Source organism: Rattus rattus, chromosome 7, assembly GCF_011064425.1.
Source record: "Rattus rattus isolate New Zealand chromosome 7, Rrattus_CSIRO_v1, whole genome shotgun sequence".
Taxonomy (NCBI): domain Eukaryota; kingdom Metazoa; phylum Chordata; class Mammalia; order Rodentia; family Muridae; genus Rattus; species Rattus rattus.
Window position 1 is genome coordinate 86,086,023 of NC_046160.1, and position 19,519 is coordinate 86,105,541.

General features: G+C 43.9%; 2 protein-coding genes across 5 annotated transcripts in view; both read right to left on the reverse strand.

Moving 5' to 3' along the window:
• The window catches only part of Ccdc175 (coiled-coil domain containing 175), a 464,210-nt gene that overhangs the window by 310,155 nt on the left and 134,536 nt on the right, over positions 1–19,519 (reverse strand). The gene's annotated exons all lie outside the window — the stretch shown is intronic.
• Positions 11,837–19,519, reverse strand: part of Wars2 (tryptophanyl tRNA synthetase 2, mitochondrial) — a 76,470-nt gene continuing 68,787 nt past the window's right edge. For 3 of the 4 annotated variants that reach the window (XM_032907919.1, XM_032907918.1, XM_032907917.1), the window contains 2 exons: positions 14,690–14,808; positions 11,837–13,163 (listed from right to left, as the gene is read on the reverse strand). In XM_032907919.1, coding sequence (XP_032763810.1) covers positions 12,715–13,163; positions 14,690–14,808 — 568 coding nt within the window. In that variant the 3' untranslated portion in view covers positions 11,837–12,714. The remainder of the gene's footprint in view (positions 13,164–14,689; positions 14,809–19,519) is intronic. The other variant, XM_032907920.1, reaches the window with a different exon arrangement.

The following is a 19,519-nucleotide window of genomic DNA, read 5'->3' on the forward strand; positions in this document are numbered from 1 at the left end:
AAATTCTATAAAACGCAAAAGTGCAAACCATAACACATAAGCAACGACCTGTGAGGTTAAAAAGAAAAAAGCATCACGAGTCAAAACAAAACAAAAACAAAAACCAACCGATCAAATACCCTAAAAAGCACTACCGAGTTCATGAGTTCATTTCGTGTTGCCCATCTACTGCTGGGTGTGATTTCTATAACGAGTGAGACTCCGGGGGAGAAAACTAATTTTTCTTTTGTGAGTGCTTGTCCGTCCATTGGAGACAGCTCCTCGGTTAGCGATTGGAGCTTGTGTTCATGTCCTCTCTCAGTGCTAGGACCCCATCTTGCTAGACCCGAGCAGGCTCTGTGCACGCTGCTATCACCTCTGAGAGTTGTATGTGTGACAGTCATGCTGTGTCTAAAAGGCCTAGTGTGCTCGGCGTCTCCCATCCCCTCTGACTCTTACAATTTTCCTATCTCCTCCTCTGCAGAGTGCCCTACACCCGAGGGAAGGGTTTGATGGAGACATTCCATCTAAGACTGAGTGTTCCAGGGTCTCGCACTCTCTGCACACTGTCCAGCCATGGGTCTTTGTATCTGTTTCCATCTCCTGCAGGAGGAAGCTGACAATGGCCGAGCAAGACGCCGATCGATGGCTCTAGGATAATATAGTTTGAGTCACTTTATTTGCAGCTTTATTTTATTTTATTTTATTTTATATTTTTCGAAAGCACCCTCTGTTAGTTTGCCAGGGCTACTGTAACAAGACAAAGGCTGGGTGATTTGGCTGACATTGGCTTATGACTGTGGATTCTAGAAGTTGCAGGTTAAGGTATGGGCAGGTCTGGCGTTCTCTAAGGATGCCTTCTGCCTTTGTTCTCATGTTCCGTTTTTCCATGTGCACACTCCTGGTGACTCTTTGGGCATTCTTTTTAAAAACTCTTCATATGAAGAAAGACACCAGTTGGGTTTTGTTGCAGTGCACATTAACAGACTCAGCTTTTAGGTTGTGTGTGTGTGTGTGTGTGTGTGTGTGTGTGTGTGTGTTATACATATATATACATATATATTATATATACACATATATATTATATATATATATTAGGTGTGTGAGTATTTTGCTTGCATTTATGTCTGTCTATACACCACCAGGTATATGCCCTGGTCCCCTTGTTTGCTGCCACGTAGGCTCTGGGAATCAAATCCAGGTCCCATAGTAGAGCAACCAGTGCTATTAATTGCTGACCCATCTCTCCAGCTCTAACACACCAGACTCGTTTTAAATGTAATTATCTCTTCAGAGAGTCATTCTCCTCCAGATAGTCTCAGTAAAAGGGTAAGATTTCTCTCCTTCTGTTCATTGCTGTACAGCCAGTGCCTAGAATAGTGCCTACCATACACAACAGGCACTGAATAAACGTCTGTAAAATGATGTAATGCATTTGCATACTTGTCTGCCCCCTGGAAACCATTGGAGTTGACAACATCTAACCTCTCTCCAGTCAGGGTTATTTTCAATCAATTAGCCTCACTTTTGCATCTATTCTATGTGCACTAGTGTTCCTCATGCTAGAATAGTCTAACAAACAAAAACAACAATAAGAAGACACTGATATTTTTGCAATGATTTATGCCAAAATGTACTTACAAATAAGTACATATAAAAGGGGGACAAAGAATAGTGAGGTGCAAACTTTAACTGCAATAAACAGGCTAGTTGGCAACATTGTAATCAGGGAATTATTATCTATAAGAAAGGGATAGTAATGCTAATGTATTGTATAAAACCAAATAAGCCAACCAAATATTGAGAAAACCAAATAACAGGAACATATTTGAAGAAAGACAGAGATCTCTGGAAGCCACACGAGGCCTCTTGTGGATGCTTTTTGAGGACCAGGAAGGAGTTAATCTGCCTGGTAGTGCCCAGGGACTGTTGGTCCTGGCCAGCAAATGGAAGCAGATCAGAGATGTATTTCTTGTAACATGAGTGCTTGCTGGGGTGGAACGGGAGGGCATGCTAGAGCCTTCTAGGGGAGCCCCTCTCTAGTCTGCCCACCACGCTCAACTCACTCTCCATAAAAATGCAATAAAAATCTCACTTGCCTCCACGCTGTGAAATACTTTTGACTCCAAATTATTTGGAATAGCTCTTGTAATTAACAATATTTTGGGGAAGAACTTAGAGGAGGTTCTTGAAAAGAGAAAGGAGAGAAAGGAGGGAAAACAGCACCATTTTACCAGAATGGATAGCAATTTAATGACATGGCAGAATTTTCAAAACATACAAGTCAGGGGATAAAGTGACATAAAGCACTAAATGGCAGGCATGTAGAGTAAGTTTGGAGTTGCTAATCGTGGACGGTAGAACCTAACGTATGTGTAGTTCAGAAGGACGCCGGCAATGTTATCTGCCACCTCATCGCAGCTGGATTCACAGAACATCCCATGCTTAGCTAGCTTTTGATGCAGGAAACACTCCTGCACTGGGCCATCTCTCCAGCTACTCTTCCACATGTTACTCTAGTCACACTGTAAAGATCCTGTGCTGAACACAGAAAGTAATTTTACTTTGTACAGTAATAGCAGCATTTTATCGTCTGTGAGTTTGTTGGTTTTTCTGTCACTGTAAGAAAATATAATTGATGTAATCAATATAATTAATATCCGATATAATCAATGAATAAAGAGAGAAGGCTGATTTTTGGCTCACAGCTTTGCAAATTTCAGCCCATGGTCAGCTGAACCCAACAGGGTTAGATCTACAGTCAGTCCATCATGGTAGAAATATGGAGAAAACCTGCTCACCTCATGGCTGGGACACAAAAGCAGAGAAAGAAGAAGAAACTGGGATTATAATGTCCCCTTCAAGAATATGCTCCCAATGACTAGAAGATCTCCATTCAAGTTCTACCTTTCATATATTTGTCCCAACAGTACCATGGGCTGGGACCAACCTAAGCTTTTGGGAGGTACAGATACCCAAACCAAAGCATAATTATACAATGCTTTCAATTATCTAGCTATGTCTTGTTAATAAGAATAATGACATGTTAACTTTATTCTAAAAACTCAACTCTTTTATGAATTGCATCTGCTATATACTGTCCATTAAATTCACCTTTGTATCTAAAATGTGAAGGAGTTTTTAGATGAAATATGCTAAGCGCAGGAGTCTTTACCTTACCAAGTCTGCTTACCAGTGCGTCACCTGTCCTGCACCCATCTAGTCTGCTCGCCAGTTCTGGGCACTGAGTGTCCAGGAACTTTCCCTCTGAGGTGCTCACGCCAGTCACTCTCAGAAATCATGTGAGCATTCCTAACTTGTGCTTAATACAGTTTTATGACTTTCTCACTCATAAATTTAATCCACGCTCAACTGTTTTTATTTCTAGACCGTATAACCCTTTACAGGCTAATAAGTACTGTAATTTTATTACCCACTGTGTAAATAACTCCCTATTCTTTCTTGTCTCTCTTGGCTTCAGGGACTCTTCATTAATTTCAGCATTGGGGATCGAGAGTCTGTTCACCTTATCTACAACTGTAACTGATTATTTCCCCTTTTATGATCTGCATACACTCAAATGACCCTAGGTTTTAAGATTTCTGTAATCACTTCTACAAACAAAAACAATTCAATATATATTTTTCTGAGTAAATCTGATTATTTAAAAAGGAAAAGACAGGAAATAACAGAGATCCAAGATAACAAGTATTTTTATGACTGATTAACTCTCACCAATGTAAACAGGTTGAAGACAGAGACTGGTTTTTATTAAAATTTTTAAGGCTTCACTCCTAGCACAGTGTCTCTTAAATGCCTATACATCCATTTCACCTCAAGCTGAAAAACTCGTAGCTAAGCTTCATTTCCAGGTTCTCAGTAGCTATGAGGTAGAGACTGGATTATGTATCTAACAAGTGCCCAGGAGACCTTAGTACATCTGGACGAGGGTTCATAGTTGCTAGACCTCTGCCTTAGCACACGGAGTGTAACCCGCACAAGGTTAAATAAAACAAGCTGTAGAGGAGCGATTGAGCAAGACACTAGTGTGGTTAGTGTCTAATATTCTGTAGCCCAGAGAGCCCAAGAGGAAGTGGCTTAAATGGAACAAAGGTTATTAATCATAAGTAGGTCAAGTGTGGTGGGTAACCCAGGCAACCAGGCAGCAGGTACCCAGGCTTCAGGGTCGACTCTTTCCATCTTCGCCTTCTGAGTGAGTCAGATGCGCTACTCCAGGAAGGGTGGAAAAGAAGAGCATTTTCCTTTAAAAGAGATAAGACTTGGAAGGTTGCGCACCACTTCTAATTCTCTTGGCTATTGGCTAGAACAAATTCATTGTGCTGGATAGCTTTATGTCACCTTGGCACAAGCTAAAGTCATTTGAGAGGAGGAGGGAACTTCAATTAAGAAAACACCTCCTGCAGAACTTGTGGGAGTGGCCAACCAATGACTGCTCTACGGTGAGGCCCACACCACAAAAGGGAGCCCAAGCCTGACACTGCTTGGATGAATGACCTGGAACCAAAACCTGGATATCCCAGAATCCTAGGAGAGAAAAATGATCAAGAAAGTGATTCCTAAAGATACCCTGAAGCAGCGATCACAGAGTCTGCAAAGGTATGTGCCGGGTCCTCTGTACACACATTATAGTTGTGTAGCTTGGTACTCTTATGTGACTCCTAAGAGAGGGGCTGGGGAGGCTTCCGACTCTTGTTCCTGCTCTTAGGACCCTTTTCCTCCAAATGAATTACCTTGTTCAGCCCTGATATGAGTATTTCTGCTTAGTCTTCTTGAAATCTGTTATGCTGTGTTCAGTTGACATCCCTGGGAGAACTGCTCTTTTCTGAAGGAAAACAGAGGAGGAGTGGATCTGGGAGAGAGGGGAGGAGGGAGAAAGTGGGAGGAGTGGAGGGAGAGGAAACTGCAGTCAGGATGTATTGAACTAGAGATGATTTTTTTTTAATGCCTCTATAAGATTGGGCTGTAGGCAAGCCTGCAGGGTATTTTCTTCATAAGTGATTGATGGGGGGAGGGTCTAGCCCATTGTGTGTGGGGCCATCCCTCGGCTGGAGGTCCTGGGTCCTATAAGCAGGCTGAGCAAGCCATTGAGCAGCAAAAGCTTTCTTCTTACACGTCTTTGTATAGGCTTCCAACATAAGGCATGGTCCAGATTAGAGATGGGTCTTTCTACCTCAAAGGATCTGGATTAAAGACATGTCTTCCCACCTCAAAGATCGGGGTTAGAAATAGATCTTCCCACTTAAAATTAAGTGCAAATCCCTCACAGGTGTGACCCTCCATTTTTGGGTTTTAGTTAATTCCAGATGTAGTCAAGTTGAGAACCAAGAGTAGCCAACCTACTTACCTTACTGCAAGTTGGAAGATGTAGGGCCTACCCGGGGCTAAGAGCTCTGCTGAAATTCAGGGATGGTTCTATTGCTAACAAGGAAGAGGGAGAAGTAAATCAGGAAGAAAGAAGTTATTCGAAATCTATGACAAAATCTATAAATAAAGCAGCGAAAACCTGAGCAGCAAATTCAGTAGTATGTGTGTGTGTGTGTGTGTGTGTGTGTGTGTGTGTGTGTGTGTGTGTGTACACATATGTATTGCTTTCTAAAAGGAGACAAAGGGGGCTGGAGAGATGGCTTATGGTGGCTCAGGGATTAAGAGCTCTGACTGCTCTTCCAGAGGTCCTGAGTTCAATTCCCAGCAACCACATGGTGGCTCACAACCATCTGTAATGGGATCTGATGCCCTCCTCTGGTGTGTCTGGAGACAGCTACAGTGTACTCATATAAATAAAATAAACAAATCTTTAAAAAAAGGAGACAGGAATGAACCATGCTTAACGTTGAGGTTGTTCACCCTCAGTGTGTCAAACATATCAGTCAATCTGAGAGTTTTTTCCTCAATAGAGGGATGTGGAACACCAGATGGTTGGATGAATATCCAATTGTAGACTATGCCAGACATGGCATGGAAGTCACGACAGTGGCTAGTACAGAAATAACCATAGGGCTAAGAGTGGGTGAGCCATATGGGGTTAGTTACTCTAGAATGGTGGGAGGACACAGTTTAGATATACCATGGCTGCACAGAGGCCATACTGACTTCAGTGGTGTCAGATATCAAGAAAGACAATGAAAGAGGGTAAAAAACCTATGGAAATCTCAGGAAAGAACTTCCCTTGGTGACAGGTGGCAATGTGTGAGTTATAAAGTGCTCAGCCAGAAGAACCGGTTGCTTGGCCATGGGGATATATTTGTTTGGTTTGCAGGTTAAAGAAAGCTGTAGAGAAGAGAAGTCAGGGGCAAATGTTCGTGACCATTCTGTACACGCGTTGAGACACACTTATCAGGGAACTGAGCTTGCAGCTGAAAAGGACTGAAGATGAACAAAGACCAGCAAGCAAACATGGCAGGCCGAATAAGGAAGGATCTGCCAAAGAGCCCGCAGCTTTCAGAAACTCATTATTTATTAATGTTTTTTCTCTGAGGAGTCAGAGAGGAAACCACCCTAAAACAACTCTGTTGTCTTCTAGGCTCATGAGTTCTTAGCTCCTCTTCCAGTTCAAACACTTTCTTCTGGAGTAGTGGTAGGAGGTGGACACTTCTTGCCCATGACTGTCTGATGGGAACACTTCTTTCCCCATGGCTAGCTCCCACAACCATGTGTAAATAACTCACCAAGTTTAACTTAAAAAAATTATCACATAACCTCCTCTTATGGGGAGTTCTTGAAAATCCAAGGAAGTCTCAGGACAATCCATTTATTTGAATTGACAATGGTCACGCAGGGCCTTCCTGTGGGACATGCTAGTGTGGTGAGACCGAGAAGTAAGAGCTAGCCCACACTTCTTCATTACGGTACCCATGTACATAAATCAGAATATGGCTTCCTTCCAAGGAAGAACTTGTATTTTTAAATATTACTCAAAAAAGGGAAATCTGTTAAATTGGAGTTCAAAATACAGTCATAAATTACATCATCTGCCATTCAGAAATACCTTTTGAAAATGATTAGTGTAGACCTGATTTATATGTGGGTCAGGGTGGGGAGGTTATAGGAAAGAGTGCATTCTACAGAGCCAACAGTTATATTAGATATTAAATGTTTTCACTTATGTGAAGACCCCCGAGTGTGTGACGTCTTGCACAGTTTGAGTATGTTTTGGTTCTGAAAATTCTGGTGGACTGTAATCCCAGTTGTGAGGTATTGAGAATATAGAAATACTGTTGAAAGGCTGCCTTAGCAGTTGAGAGACCTCGCTCTTTTAGAGCATCTGAGCTGGATTCTCAGCATCCATATAGTGGTTCACAACCATCTATTAACTCCAATTCCAGGGATCTGATGCCCTCTTCTGACCCCTGTCGTTGTCAAGCATGATACAGTGGATGGATGTAAACCACTCACACATAAAATAAAATGACTATATTTTTTAAACTGTCCTTTCTGCTATCCCTGATCTGTGGTATCCTTCTCCTGAATATCCATGTTAACTGCTCACCCAGCTTATCCAGCACTTGCTAGCTTGCATCTCTCTATGTCTTCTGCTAAATAAGTGTACTGCATCTGCTCTCACAAGGTAGACCGGTCATCACATGATCAGTGTTGAACTACATATCTGAGGGTACGTTTGTAATGCACTGAACCCCTGGTCTACTTCCTAGAGAAAGACACAATCTCCACACAGCCAACAGGACAGAATTGCTGAGAGTTAACATAGAAGCGCTTAAAATGATTGGCCTTGAAGCCTCCCGGGTGCGTGCCCCGGGTGCTGGAAAATCCTAATTGCTAATGATAGGCAGTCTGTTTTCAGATCCATCTCAGGGAGGAACTGACTCTTCCCGTGCAAAAAAATTTCAAAAGAGCCACCGAGTTGACAGAATGAAAAAAGAATGATCACAGGGGGATAACGCATAGTTAATGAGGACACAGAGACCTCATGTTAAAGAGACTGAAACTGCCACATGGCACAGTCTTTCCCGATAACTCACAACAGACACGGGCCACTTGACTGGAAACAAAAGCTAAGGACTGTGCTGTGTGCACAATCAGAGGTTTAGGGAATAACTATAGGAATACTGGAATAAGCAGAAAGACCAGGGGAAGCAGGAGTGGGCAGAGAGTGAGTGTAAGGATTGGGAGTCTAATGGAGCACAGAAGAGAAGATTGTGGACTAGCAGGGTCTGACCACTGCCTGGGGCTTGCTGGTCAATGCATACCTCGGGCTCCCAACGGGGAGAAACCTGAAGTTGAGCATAAGTACGTGGCTTTGGACACACTGCTTATTTAAAGTTTCTCACTTTGAAGACTAGAATTGAGAACTCCTATCTTACAGGGTTGATAGAAATATTAAATGCAATGTTGAATCAAAATACACTTAACTCACTCACAGTGTATGGTAATGCATAATGTATTATAACTTATTATGTAAGTGGTGTTTGGAAAACTATGTGGAGAAACTATAGTGTCTTCATGAGGACTCCTTCAGGAAATCCCATGCCATGTTCTTGACGTATTCCAAGCTCAAGAAAATTCTGTGTCTCACAGCAGCACTGTCCAACCAGCAGGTCCTTCATGGGCAGGTGCTCTATCTGCATTGTCTGTCACCACCCCCACCAGCCACGTGGTATTGTGTCTGACAGTGTTGTTTTCAGGACACAGCAGTCATGTATACCAGAACATTGTGCCTGTGGCTTAGTGAGACTGGATCCTGATTACATCCCTTAGAAGCTGGGTTGAAACCCTGCCTCTACCATTATTAGGAGCTGAACTATAGTGGCTACATTCAACCTCTGACAGACAGCTCACCATCGACCTTAGTCATATGAGGTTGAGAGCACAGTGCTGTCTAATTTATTGGCTGATAAGGATTAAGTGAGAGAATGTATATAAAGCCTAGTTCTCAATCCCAGTGGGTACCTGACTCACCTGGAAAGGTGCTGAAATGCAGGTTGCTGCCAGCGTTTGGATTCAGCAAGTCTGAGGTTGGGCAGAACATTGTGATCCCAATGGGCTCCTAACTGATGCTCAGTGACCTGGTCTGGGGACCTTCCCTGGGAAAATTCTGTGTTACATGTTGGATCATGAGTGTTTACCCTGGGTGGATGAGATTAAAGTCTTGGCGCCTGCCCAGCATGGCATAGCTAGGAAGTAACAGAAACACTGAGGTGTCCTAGTGGGACACACGATGGTCACTAAGGGGTATGTCCACAGAGGGGACACTGGTATCTGTCCTCTCATCTTCTCTTCTTGTTGGCTGGCCACCATGAAGTAAACAGTTTTGTCCTGTTTGGATGCACGGTCCTGAGGTAGGTAGAAAAGCAAATGGACCAACCAATCATGGACTTAACTCTCAAAACTGTATAAAAGTGAAAATAAATGGTTCCCTTTATATAATTTGTGTAAGTGATGGGTCCTAACATACACTCCCACCTTAAGGCATTTAGCACAGTACCCAATAGTCAGCGAGAACCCAACAGTGCTGGAGTTGTTTTGTGATAGCCACACCTGTGGTGTGTGCATCGGGAAGGGTTTCTTTGGGGGCTGGGGATCATGGTGGGGAACCACACAGAAGCCTCTAGCACATTTTCTGGCAATACTCTGATAACTGTGTATCATGGACTGAAAAGACAAACTTATGAAGATAAACCTCGTCATCGTGGAGAGGGTCTAGTTGGACCAGGTGAATCAAAGTGGGATACGCCAGGAGGCAGTTACAGAGCTGCCGGACAGATATTGCCATCTGAAATGTTTTTACATTTCCGTTCATATAATGCTAGTAGGAAATAACAATAAAAATTTCCTTTTGAAGCCAACCATGCTGGTCAGTTGTATTTCCAAATATATATATATTCATTCTTGGGCCAACATGGTGGTACAAGCCATTAATCTCAGCATTTAGAAGGCAGAGGCAGGAGGCTGTCGATTCAAAGCTAGCCTGGTAAACACAGTAGACCAGTACAGCCAGGGCTATGTAGAGACCCTGTATCAAGAAAAACAAATAGCTGGGCCTATAAATGATAATGGGAAGGCTGTATAGAGCCTTCGCTCTTTTATATTCTCAGGTGACAGGGTGTGAAACGCTTTCCTAATTTTACTTTTTTGGGGGGATGTCTGAGGGTATTTCTAGAAAAGATTGGAAACTGAGTCAGTAAATGAAGACTTACCCTTGTCAATGTAGGCAGGTACTAACCTGTAGATTGAGGGACTACTTCAAAAACTGTGGGGTAGGCCAATTTGTTCTTTCCTTGAGCTGACCCACCTTGGAACATCATAGTTTATGGTTCCTAGACTCTGGGACTTATCACAGGAGTCCCTGTGCAGTCTCTGTGTTCTGAACGCCTTGAACTGAGTGTGCACCATTGACTATTTAGCCTTTAACTCTGGACTGGATTACACTGCTATCCTGAGTCTCTAGACTGAAGACAGCATGCTACGTTTCCCTGAGTCTTTATAATAGTGTGACCCAATCCATATGGCAAATTATCATTAGGTTTTTTTTATTAAGTATGTGTGCGTATGTGCATGAGTACAGGTACATGCTAAAGCCAGCGATATCGGACCCCTTAGAGCTGGAGTTTACAGGTAGTTATGAGTTGCCCAACATACATGGTGGAAGTGCGAGGAACCAACTCCATGTCATTGGCAAGAAAGTGTATGCCATTGGCTACTGAGCCATTCTACAGCTCCCAGTACACTTTCTTCTGATTCTCTTTCTTTCTTTTTTTCCTTCCTTCTTTCCTTTCTTTTTAAGGATTTGCTTGTTTATTTATTTAATGTAGATTGAGTACACCGTCACTGTCTTCAGACACACCAGAAGAGGGCACAGATGGTTGTGAGCTACCATGTGGTTGCTAGGAATTGAACTCAGGACCTCTGGAAGAGCAGTCAGTGCTCTTAACCCCTGAGCCATCTCTCCAGACCCTTCTTTTCTGCTTCTATGTGTCCTACTGGGCTTGTTTCCCTGGGGAACTATAATACATTAAGCAAGAATCCTAATTATTATGGCAAATTTAGGTTTTATGCAGTAAGAGTCTTATATAACAGGATGTACTGACTGCTCCTTAGAGGTTATCCTGTTCTAATGCTTTCCCTCTCTCTCTTTCCTTTTCGTCTTTTGGAGATCTTTTCCTGTTGCCTTTAGTTCTTGCTAGACAGAAGTGTTGCTAGGGGGTAGAGATCACAGAGATAAACAGGCGATTGGCCTGGTAGATATAATTCCCACTATTTCTAATAGGTTTCCTTTAAAAGGAAATTGAGAAGGTGCTGGTGGGTTGCCTCAGCAGGCAGGGGTGCCTGCTGCTAAACCTGACAGCCTGAGTTTGAACCCTGTAACCCATATAGAGGAAGAAAGCCAGCTCCTGCACTGTCCTCTGACATCACACATGGTCTGTGGCATGCATGAGTGAACAGACACAAATGCAAACAAAGATAAAATGTAAGGAAAGTAAAAAAGATCTTTATAAGAAATACCCCCAGAGATGCCCTCGGACTACAGATAGCTCCCACTATGATACAAAAGATAAAACTTAAGGCCCAGCGAAATGGCTCAAGGGAAAGTATGGCTGATGCCAAGACTTATGACCTAAGTTTGATTCCCAGGACCTATGTGGTAGAAAGAAAGAACTGGATCCCACTAATCATCCTCCGACCTTGACAGGCACTCCTTGGCATGATCTTACTCACACAAACACACGCACTAATAAATAAATGAATTAAGAAAACAGTATGCAACCTCCCCAAAGTAAAATGCACCCTCTTCCTAAAGCAAGTTAGTGTTTTAATCTGGACTCTGGGATATAGTTCCTCCTAGTTCCAGTTATCCAAGTATTGTAAAACCAATCTTAAAATCCAAAAGTAAACATTTATTTATTCTGTGTGTGGGTAGGTGTGTGCATTTCATTGTGGTGTGTGTGTGTGTGTGTGTGTGTGTGTGTGTGTGTAAGTTACAGTACAACTTTGAGGAGTTGGTTCTCTCCTTTAATCATGTGGATCTCAGGGACTGAACTCACATAGTCAAGTTTGGTTGGCAGCAAGAGCCCTTCTCTGCTGAGCCATCTTGCTGACCCTGCAAAATCAATCTTGATATTAGGCCTTGGTGTGCAAGCCAGACCTGCCCCTCGGTTCCTACGTATTCCACAGAGGGAGCACTTGGTGAGACTAAGCTGAGATGTGTGTAAAAATAGAAGTGCTTATTAGGAACACAACCAGGAATGCAGGCCCTGGAGCTGAAGCAATGTTCTTCCATGATCACCTCCTGAATCGCTGAACAACAGACATTTGCTGAAATAAGTCAGTGTGTGATTCTTAGGAAACAAGTCATTCAAATACATAAGGACAAACATCATCACAGTGACACGTGAGCTGTGAAACTACCTCTCCTAATGAACTGCAAATAGCACTGGACTCGGATTATAGCTTGGGCCTGTACAGCGCAGATGAAGTGCACCTGATACAGTAAGTTCTACACAGCAAGCACGTTTCATGGCTCAGTCACTGTTCAAGTTTGCAGGAATACTTCAGACCAAAAAATGGGCCTCGTTTAACTTGAGCAGAAGAGCTGTGCCTGCCTCAGCTCTCAATTACAGCATTTGCTGATGGGACTGGAACATTGCTCAGTTGATGGCTTCATCAAATGCAACTGATCATCAAACTGAACTAAATATGGACAGGCTAAGCTCTGTGGGAGAAAAGCTGCCTTCATTGGTGTGCAGTGACTGGCTGACCTTCCTACAGAATCCCCACCAACTTCTTCACCTCCTCGAACACAGGAGAGGCTAATTCTTTGGCTTTTGCAGATCCCACAAGTAAAACCTTTCTTAAATGGTCCTTATCCATTTTCAGTTTCTCAATTTCACTTCTGATTGGAGCAAATTTCTCAATCACAGCGTCGGCCACTAGCAGCTTGTAGCGTGCAGTGTCCATGCCTGCGCTATTGCGCACCACCTCCTCCACCGAGAGGCCTGACACGGCCGCATGGATCGCCACCATGTTGGAGACACCAGGTCTGCTGTCCGGCTCGTAGGTGACTTCTGACGTGAAGTCCGTCACAGCCTTGCGGAATTTCCGTACGATCTCCTCTGGGCTGTCTGTTATTTGGACAGTGGCCAGTTTGTCAGGGTCCGATTTTGACATCTTGGCAGAAGGGTCACGAAGAGATTTCACTTTCTTCATGGATGCTAGTGAAAACAAGTCACGGAGAATGTTACCGTCTTGGCCTGGAAGGCGCCAACCCCACCAGAGATACTGATCGTACGATGGCAAGCTTTCATCTTGAAGAATTTGTGCAATTTACCAACTATGGAAGTAAAGACATCAGAAACAGGTCTTGTTTGTGCGACATCCATAGCATGCATTGGCAATGACACATCCAGTGTATAACTGACACAAATGAAACTATGCTGGCCATGCTGCTATGCTGTGCACACTTGAGGGTTCCACAGATGCAACCCAGGTCACAAGCCTTGCAAGGCAAGTGCCTTTATCCTCTGACCATCTCTTGGCTCTGTGCACACTGAATTTTTAAATTTTTTTTGTGTACACAAAGTATATGTGCAGCTATGCATGTGCCAGGCAAGTCTGTAGCCAGAGAACAACTTTAGGGAATTGGTTTTGAGGCGGGATATCTCTTGTTCTTCCTGCCACCATGCAGCTGGCCTGTCTCTACCTCCCACCTTGCTGTAGGGACTTTAACTGTCTGTGACAATCCTTCCATGTCTCTACACACACACACCTGTACATACACACACACACAGTGATAGAAACACACACACACACACACACACACACACACACGGAGTGGGTGTTGCTTCATAAACAAGTGTTCCTGATAACTGCTTAGTTTATGGCTATTAGAGATGAAACTGTGGCAGGTTAAACAGCAGGAGCTGGAACACTGATATTTTGCTTATTGCTGTGAAAGAGGCTGACTTCAATGCCCGGGACGCTCTAGCAGAGCTGAGGCTGGCATTTCAGATGCAGTGGGTGGACTCTCTGTCCCATCTCTCCTGTCTGCTTCAGACAACAGTGTGAGGGCCATCGGCTCGCTCACCGTGTGGATTACGCCGAGCGGCTCTCGCTCTCCCGACACTTGTCTCACTGTGAATGCTGAGAAGGGCGAGGTGCGTCAGTTTTGGGATCAGAAGAGCTGACAGGGCTCAGCTTTGTTACCAACTGGACACACAGCTCGGACACAGCCTTGCTGAGCCTTAGCTGGTGTGTAAAACTCTGTGCAATTTGCTCTATTAAACCAAATGTTATCTTACACATATAATCTATTGACATAATCTTAGAAATCATGATTTTTTAAAAGTTTCTCCCACATTTTCACAAATTTCAAAGATTTATTTATTTTAGGTATATGAGTGCTCTATCTACATGTATACCTACATGTGAGAAGAGGGCACCAGATCCCATTACAGATGGTTGTGAGCCACCATGTGGTTGATGGGGATTGAACTCAGGACCTCTGGAAGAGCAGCCAGTGCTCTTAACCGCTGAGCCATCTCTCCAGTCTTCACTTTTTAAAAAATGTTTTCTAGACTCCAATATCACCTTCTATCCCACACGACCCCAGACAATAAGGATTCCAGTTATGAACCCTGAAGGCTGTCAGTGAGACAAAGTCAGGGCCAGGGAAGTTGCCGGTCTGCAGTCTACTCTTCAATACGTGCCTAGACGTCATAATCGTCTGGCTGTCACTTACTGAGAATGGACCTGGGCAGTGGGAAGAGCTCGCCATACTTCTGGTTGAAACTCCGAGCTAGATCCTGAACCAGTTCCATGTGCTGGACTTGATCCTCCCCGACAGGAACGTGTGTGGACCTTTAATAGAACACAGACAGAAAAGTTCAGCGAGGCTCCTTAGCTGGAAGTGATATTGCAAGCAGCTGCATTTCCTGTGCCTACTTCACTGTTGGTGTTCAACAAATGTTCGCCAACTACAGAGAGAACACTGAAGCCCAGTCTTTATCTGTGTGTGCTGAAGGCACGTTTGTCTACTCTGGTTCTGTTTCTCCCATCGCAAAAGGGTAGAGCCATCAACACCAGCATGACGGGATCTTGCCGGGAGGGAGCCATGGCGTCTTCAATAGCACATGCTGTGTGCATAATTGTGTCTAAAAGCCACTCCTCATCCCTCACCCAGTCAGCAGATTACTCCAGCCTAGACCAGATGCCTTCACCTCGGAGCTGTGGCTCACACTTGAAAGACACCCTGCCCATTCTTCAAATTAGAGATGGCAGACAGCTCTTCTGGCCAGAGGTTCTCCTCCCCATCAAACGAGACATGATTCAAGACCTCTCTGCAATATGCATCTTCATTTTCAAGTATTTGTAATTGGAAGATGGTTAACATTGGGGAAACCAAATGAAAAGCTCACAGTACACTGCACTTGGGTCTTAAGACAACGTAGAGGGAAGAAAGCAGACTGCAGAGCTGTGAAGGGGACACTGCCGTTTGTCTAAGGCAGTCGTGTTCAGGTGTGCGTGTTTTTAGGATGCACAGATGTGAGGTGACTATGGAAACATTGATGAAGGCCCTGGGCTGAACCCCCGGGACTGAAAGATGGACAAAAATAATGATCATAATGATGAGAGAAATAAAGAAAATTAAGACCTACCCAAACCACCTTTTAAAATCATTAAATACCTGCTTTTAGAGGTGAGAGAAATGATTTGAGAAAAGGAACAAAGCAGACTTGAATTTTATCTAATTTTTTTTAAGAAATGAGGATGTGGAAAAAAACCCACTCAGAACGTAAGAGAATCCATTTATGATGATGTCACTCCCGCATATGCAGTTCAAATCATGGGATCCTGAGGAGGAATGTGGGTGCAGACAGGTGATTTCAAGGTTTTAGGTTCGATAGCACAAGTACAGCTCCTGACCAAGGAAGTTTAATTTGGATGAAGCAGTGCGCTACCATCTAGAGTTTCTCCCTCTTCCCAAGCCTTAGCGTACCATCCGGCTGGTTTCTAGGGTTACCAAGCCTTTCCTGAGGTAAGTGCTCAATGCACGGAAACAACTGATAGGACGAACACTCACTAACGTTTGATAAAATGAGGGACAGAACAGGTAAGAGAAAGGCATAGATGGCCTTATGGGAGGCACATTGATTTTTCTCAAACAACAGCGTCTTCGTTTAATAGCCAACTCACCCTGCAAAACAAAAATACCAATGTTCAACCCCTGACACGGTCAGACCCAGTGGCAATCCAGATTTGGGTATAAAACATGCATGAAAGTGATGGGTAGCCCCCACATATAAGCTGTTTTACAGGAAGTCTAGGAAGTCTGACAGAAGAAAACAGAACAGCAGTGAAAGGGTGAAGGTGTGGCTGAGGCTATGGACCTGGCCGTGCTTTCTCTTCTGACATCTGAGGTCAGCAGGGCTGTGCTGGGAAGCTGCAGAGGGCCCAGGAGGGCTAAGCCGCCAGCAGGCCAGTGGCTGCTCAGTGAGTAGTAGACTCATGGTTACTCTGAACCCTCTGATCTGGACAGGGCTGCTGGGCTCTTCTCTGGGGTATGCAAGCACATGGCCCGCTCTTGTCAATTTCTCTTTGACTGGTCTTTGCTACTCTTAGGTGGTAATTATAGTGAGACCCATATGCAGAGGTCACCTTGACTCCCCCAGACCAAATTAGCCAACAGAGCAGGTTAAAAAGCAATTACAGTAGCCCATCGGAAATCACAATGGACGGCAACTAACACAGAAAAAACAATTACCATAATCAATACACTTTAAGCACATCAAAATGAATATTTCCACATGTCAAAATGGTTCCAGATTCCCAAAGCCACCCGCTAAACAAAAAACACATTCAGTTTTCATAGTGACGCTGTGTGTGACTCGCTTTCTGTCGGATCCTTGACTCTTTTCTTACAAATCTGTGGGGTTTTGATTTTTTTATAAGAGGATTAAAACCATTTTAATTTTTTTCACCTGGGCCCGCGGCTCCACGTGGAGCCTGCATCTGCCTTTGGTTTGTTTGTTTCTGGCCCTTCCTCCTGCCGCTTTCACCTCCTGTAATTTATCTTGGCCTTTGCTTCCCATCGGCGGAGTTCACACTTTACTTTAGTCAGTCTGTCTTTGATTCCACTCACTTGTGGGGCTTATTCTCTTCACGTTCCCAGCCTCTCTCCCCCTAGTCTGCCTTTCACTTCAAATAATTTAGGGTTGCCCTTTCAAAATTTATATCCGACATAATGATATCCATATTAATACCCCCAACTCTTTCTCTCCTTCCCTTTTGTTCCCTCTCACCCTGGCTGCGCTTTCTCAGACACAACATAAAACAAAGTCTTTCATAATTTTGATTGTTATAACTTCTGTCACATAATAATGCCTCTGATCTTCTTCCTTGGTGACTGGGCGGTTTCTCCTCTGCTTCCAGGCTTACTGCCTGGTTTCCCTGGGCTCCATCCCACCCCTTTGGCAGTGTTAGTGTCCAGATGAGTGATCACTGTCTGCGTGGATACTGCTCTCCCTGACTTGCTTGGCTGTGCCTGTGAGTTTTCGGAACTGCTGCCTTTACTTAGCAGGCTGGGAAAGGGGCTTGGGGCTGTCACAAAGGGCTGGTTCTCCCTTACTGATCGCTTACTGGACATGACTCTCCCTTCTAGTAATTACTTATTAGGTACAGATACTCATTAGTTATGGAGTTAAACTGTGGCTTCTGACTAGTCCTCTCCTAGGGCTGCCCAGCTCATTGCAGGGCAACACCATAATGAATGTGTGTGGGATCTTCCTCCTACCCTCACCGTCATGCTACAGGCTGGTGAAACAGCCTCCAAACAGCAGGGCCCGGCTACTGCTCTCCTTTACGCCTTCCTCTGCATTAACTGGTGTTCAATTAGATGGCATCGATGACACCGACCTCACGCTGTCCTTGAAATACGCAGACAACTTGCTGCTCTCTCTTTGTGTGCATATTGGCTTGTCTGTTGACAGCCTCCATCCACTCTCCTCTCTAATTCCCAGTTTCTGGGGCCAGAACCTTAGCCTGCCTTGCAATGGAGTTTGTTTAATGTAGCCCTATGCTCTACAGATATCCCAGTAAGAAAGAGAAGGCGTGGCCGCAGAGGCCGTGTGGTAGAACTAAGCTGGGGCAGCAGCTTTCAGGGTCCTGTAGGACTCCAGGACAGGCTAGCTCCCCCAGATCAACGTTTTAAAACCTGCTCTACAAATGCTTGCTCCTTGTGGCAGCGCCTCCACCCTCAGACAACAGGGAGACTCTCCTGGAAGCTGAAACCACCAAACTCAAGTTCCGGGCCACTTAGCCTACTCTCTACATTGCTCCTTTTCTTCCTTTGCACTTTGTACTTTAAATGTCCCGCCAGAGACCATGTGCTAAAGGCTTGGTCCCAGTCTATGGTGTTACTGGGAGATGTGGAGCCACTTAAGAGCTGGGCCTGCTAGAAACAAATTAGGTGTGGCCCTGGAAGGGAATTTGGGGACCCTGACCTGCCTTCTCCCTACACCTCTTTTTGTTACCATGAAATAAAGTAGTGTTGTCCCACCATGTGTTTCTGCTATGACATCTTGTCTCACTCTACACTTGAAGCAATGGAGTCAACCAATCATGTGCTGAAACCCTGAAACCTACCGTGGAAAGAAATCTTTCCTCTGTCAAGTTGACTTACCTTAGGGATTTTGTCATAGCATAAGAGTTTTTAAAGGCTCACTGCCTCATTCTCCTACATCATCGAAGACTTTGTTTACACATGTTTACTTATTTATTGTGTGTGTGTGTGTGTGTGTGTGTGTGCATGTGGTCAGAAAACAACTTGTGGGAGTCAATGCTCTCCTTCCACGTGGGTTCTGAGGCTGTACTCAGGTTGGTAGGCTTGGAGGTAAGGGCCCTGCCCTGATGAGCAACCTTACCAGGCCCATTTCAACTTCTGATTTTTCCAGTCTCAGCCTTTTCTCCTGTTTGTCCGCTCAAATTCTTGAGAAACATTCATTAGGTGATCCCTCTGTCTATTTGTAGAACTTAGCAAATTACTCCCAAGAGTTAACTTCTCTTTCTTTTTAAAATTTAAATTTATTAGTATTATAACTTTTAATTAGATAACTAATTTAATTAATACTTGAATATTAATTATTAATATGCATTTTTGGTGGCACCTCACATATACTAGGGAAGTGCTCAGACACTACACTATCTCGCCCTGAAACCTAATTTCTTCATCTGGAAGTGGGAATATCACCACCTGTCCTACAGAGCATCATGAGAATTTGAATGTTATCTATCAGCTATTAGGATACTTGGAGAATGCCACTCGGCACTTGTCAGTCCTTCCTTCTATCCCCTTCAAGGGCATGCACAGCGGCACTGCCTAGTACTGCCGCATTACAGATACTTAAAAAAAGTGTTGAGTATGAGTACACCGTGTATCTGTGTATGTGTATATGTATATGTATATAGGAAGAGACAGAAAAAGAAAGAAAAGTAAATATTTACTTAATATAAGGCCAACCATTTATTTTTTTGAGAATCTCATAGCAGGTAGCATTATTTACATCATTTCTAC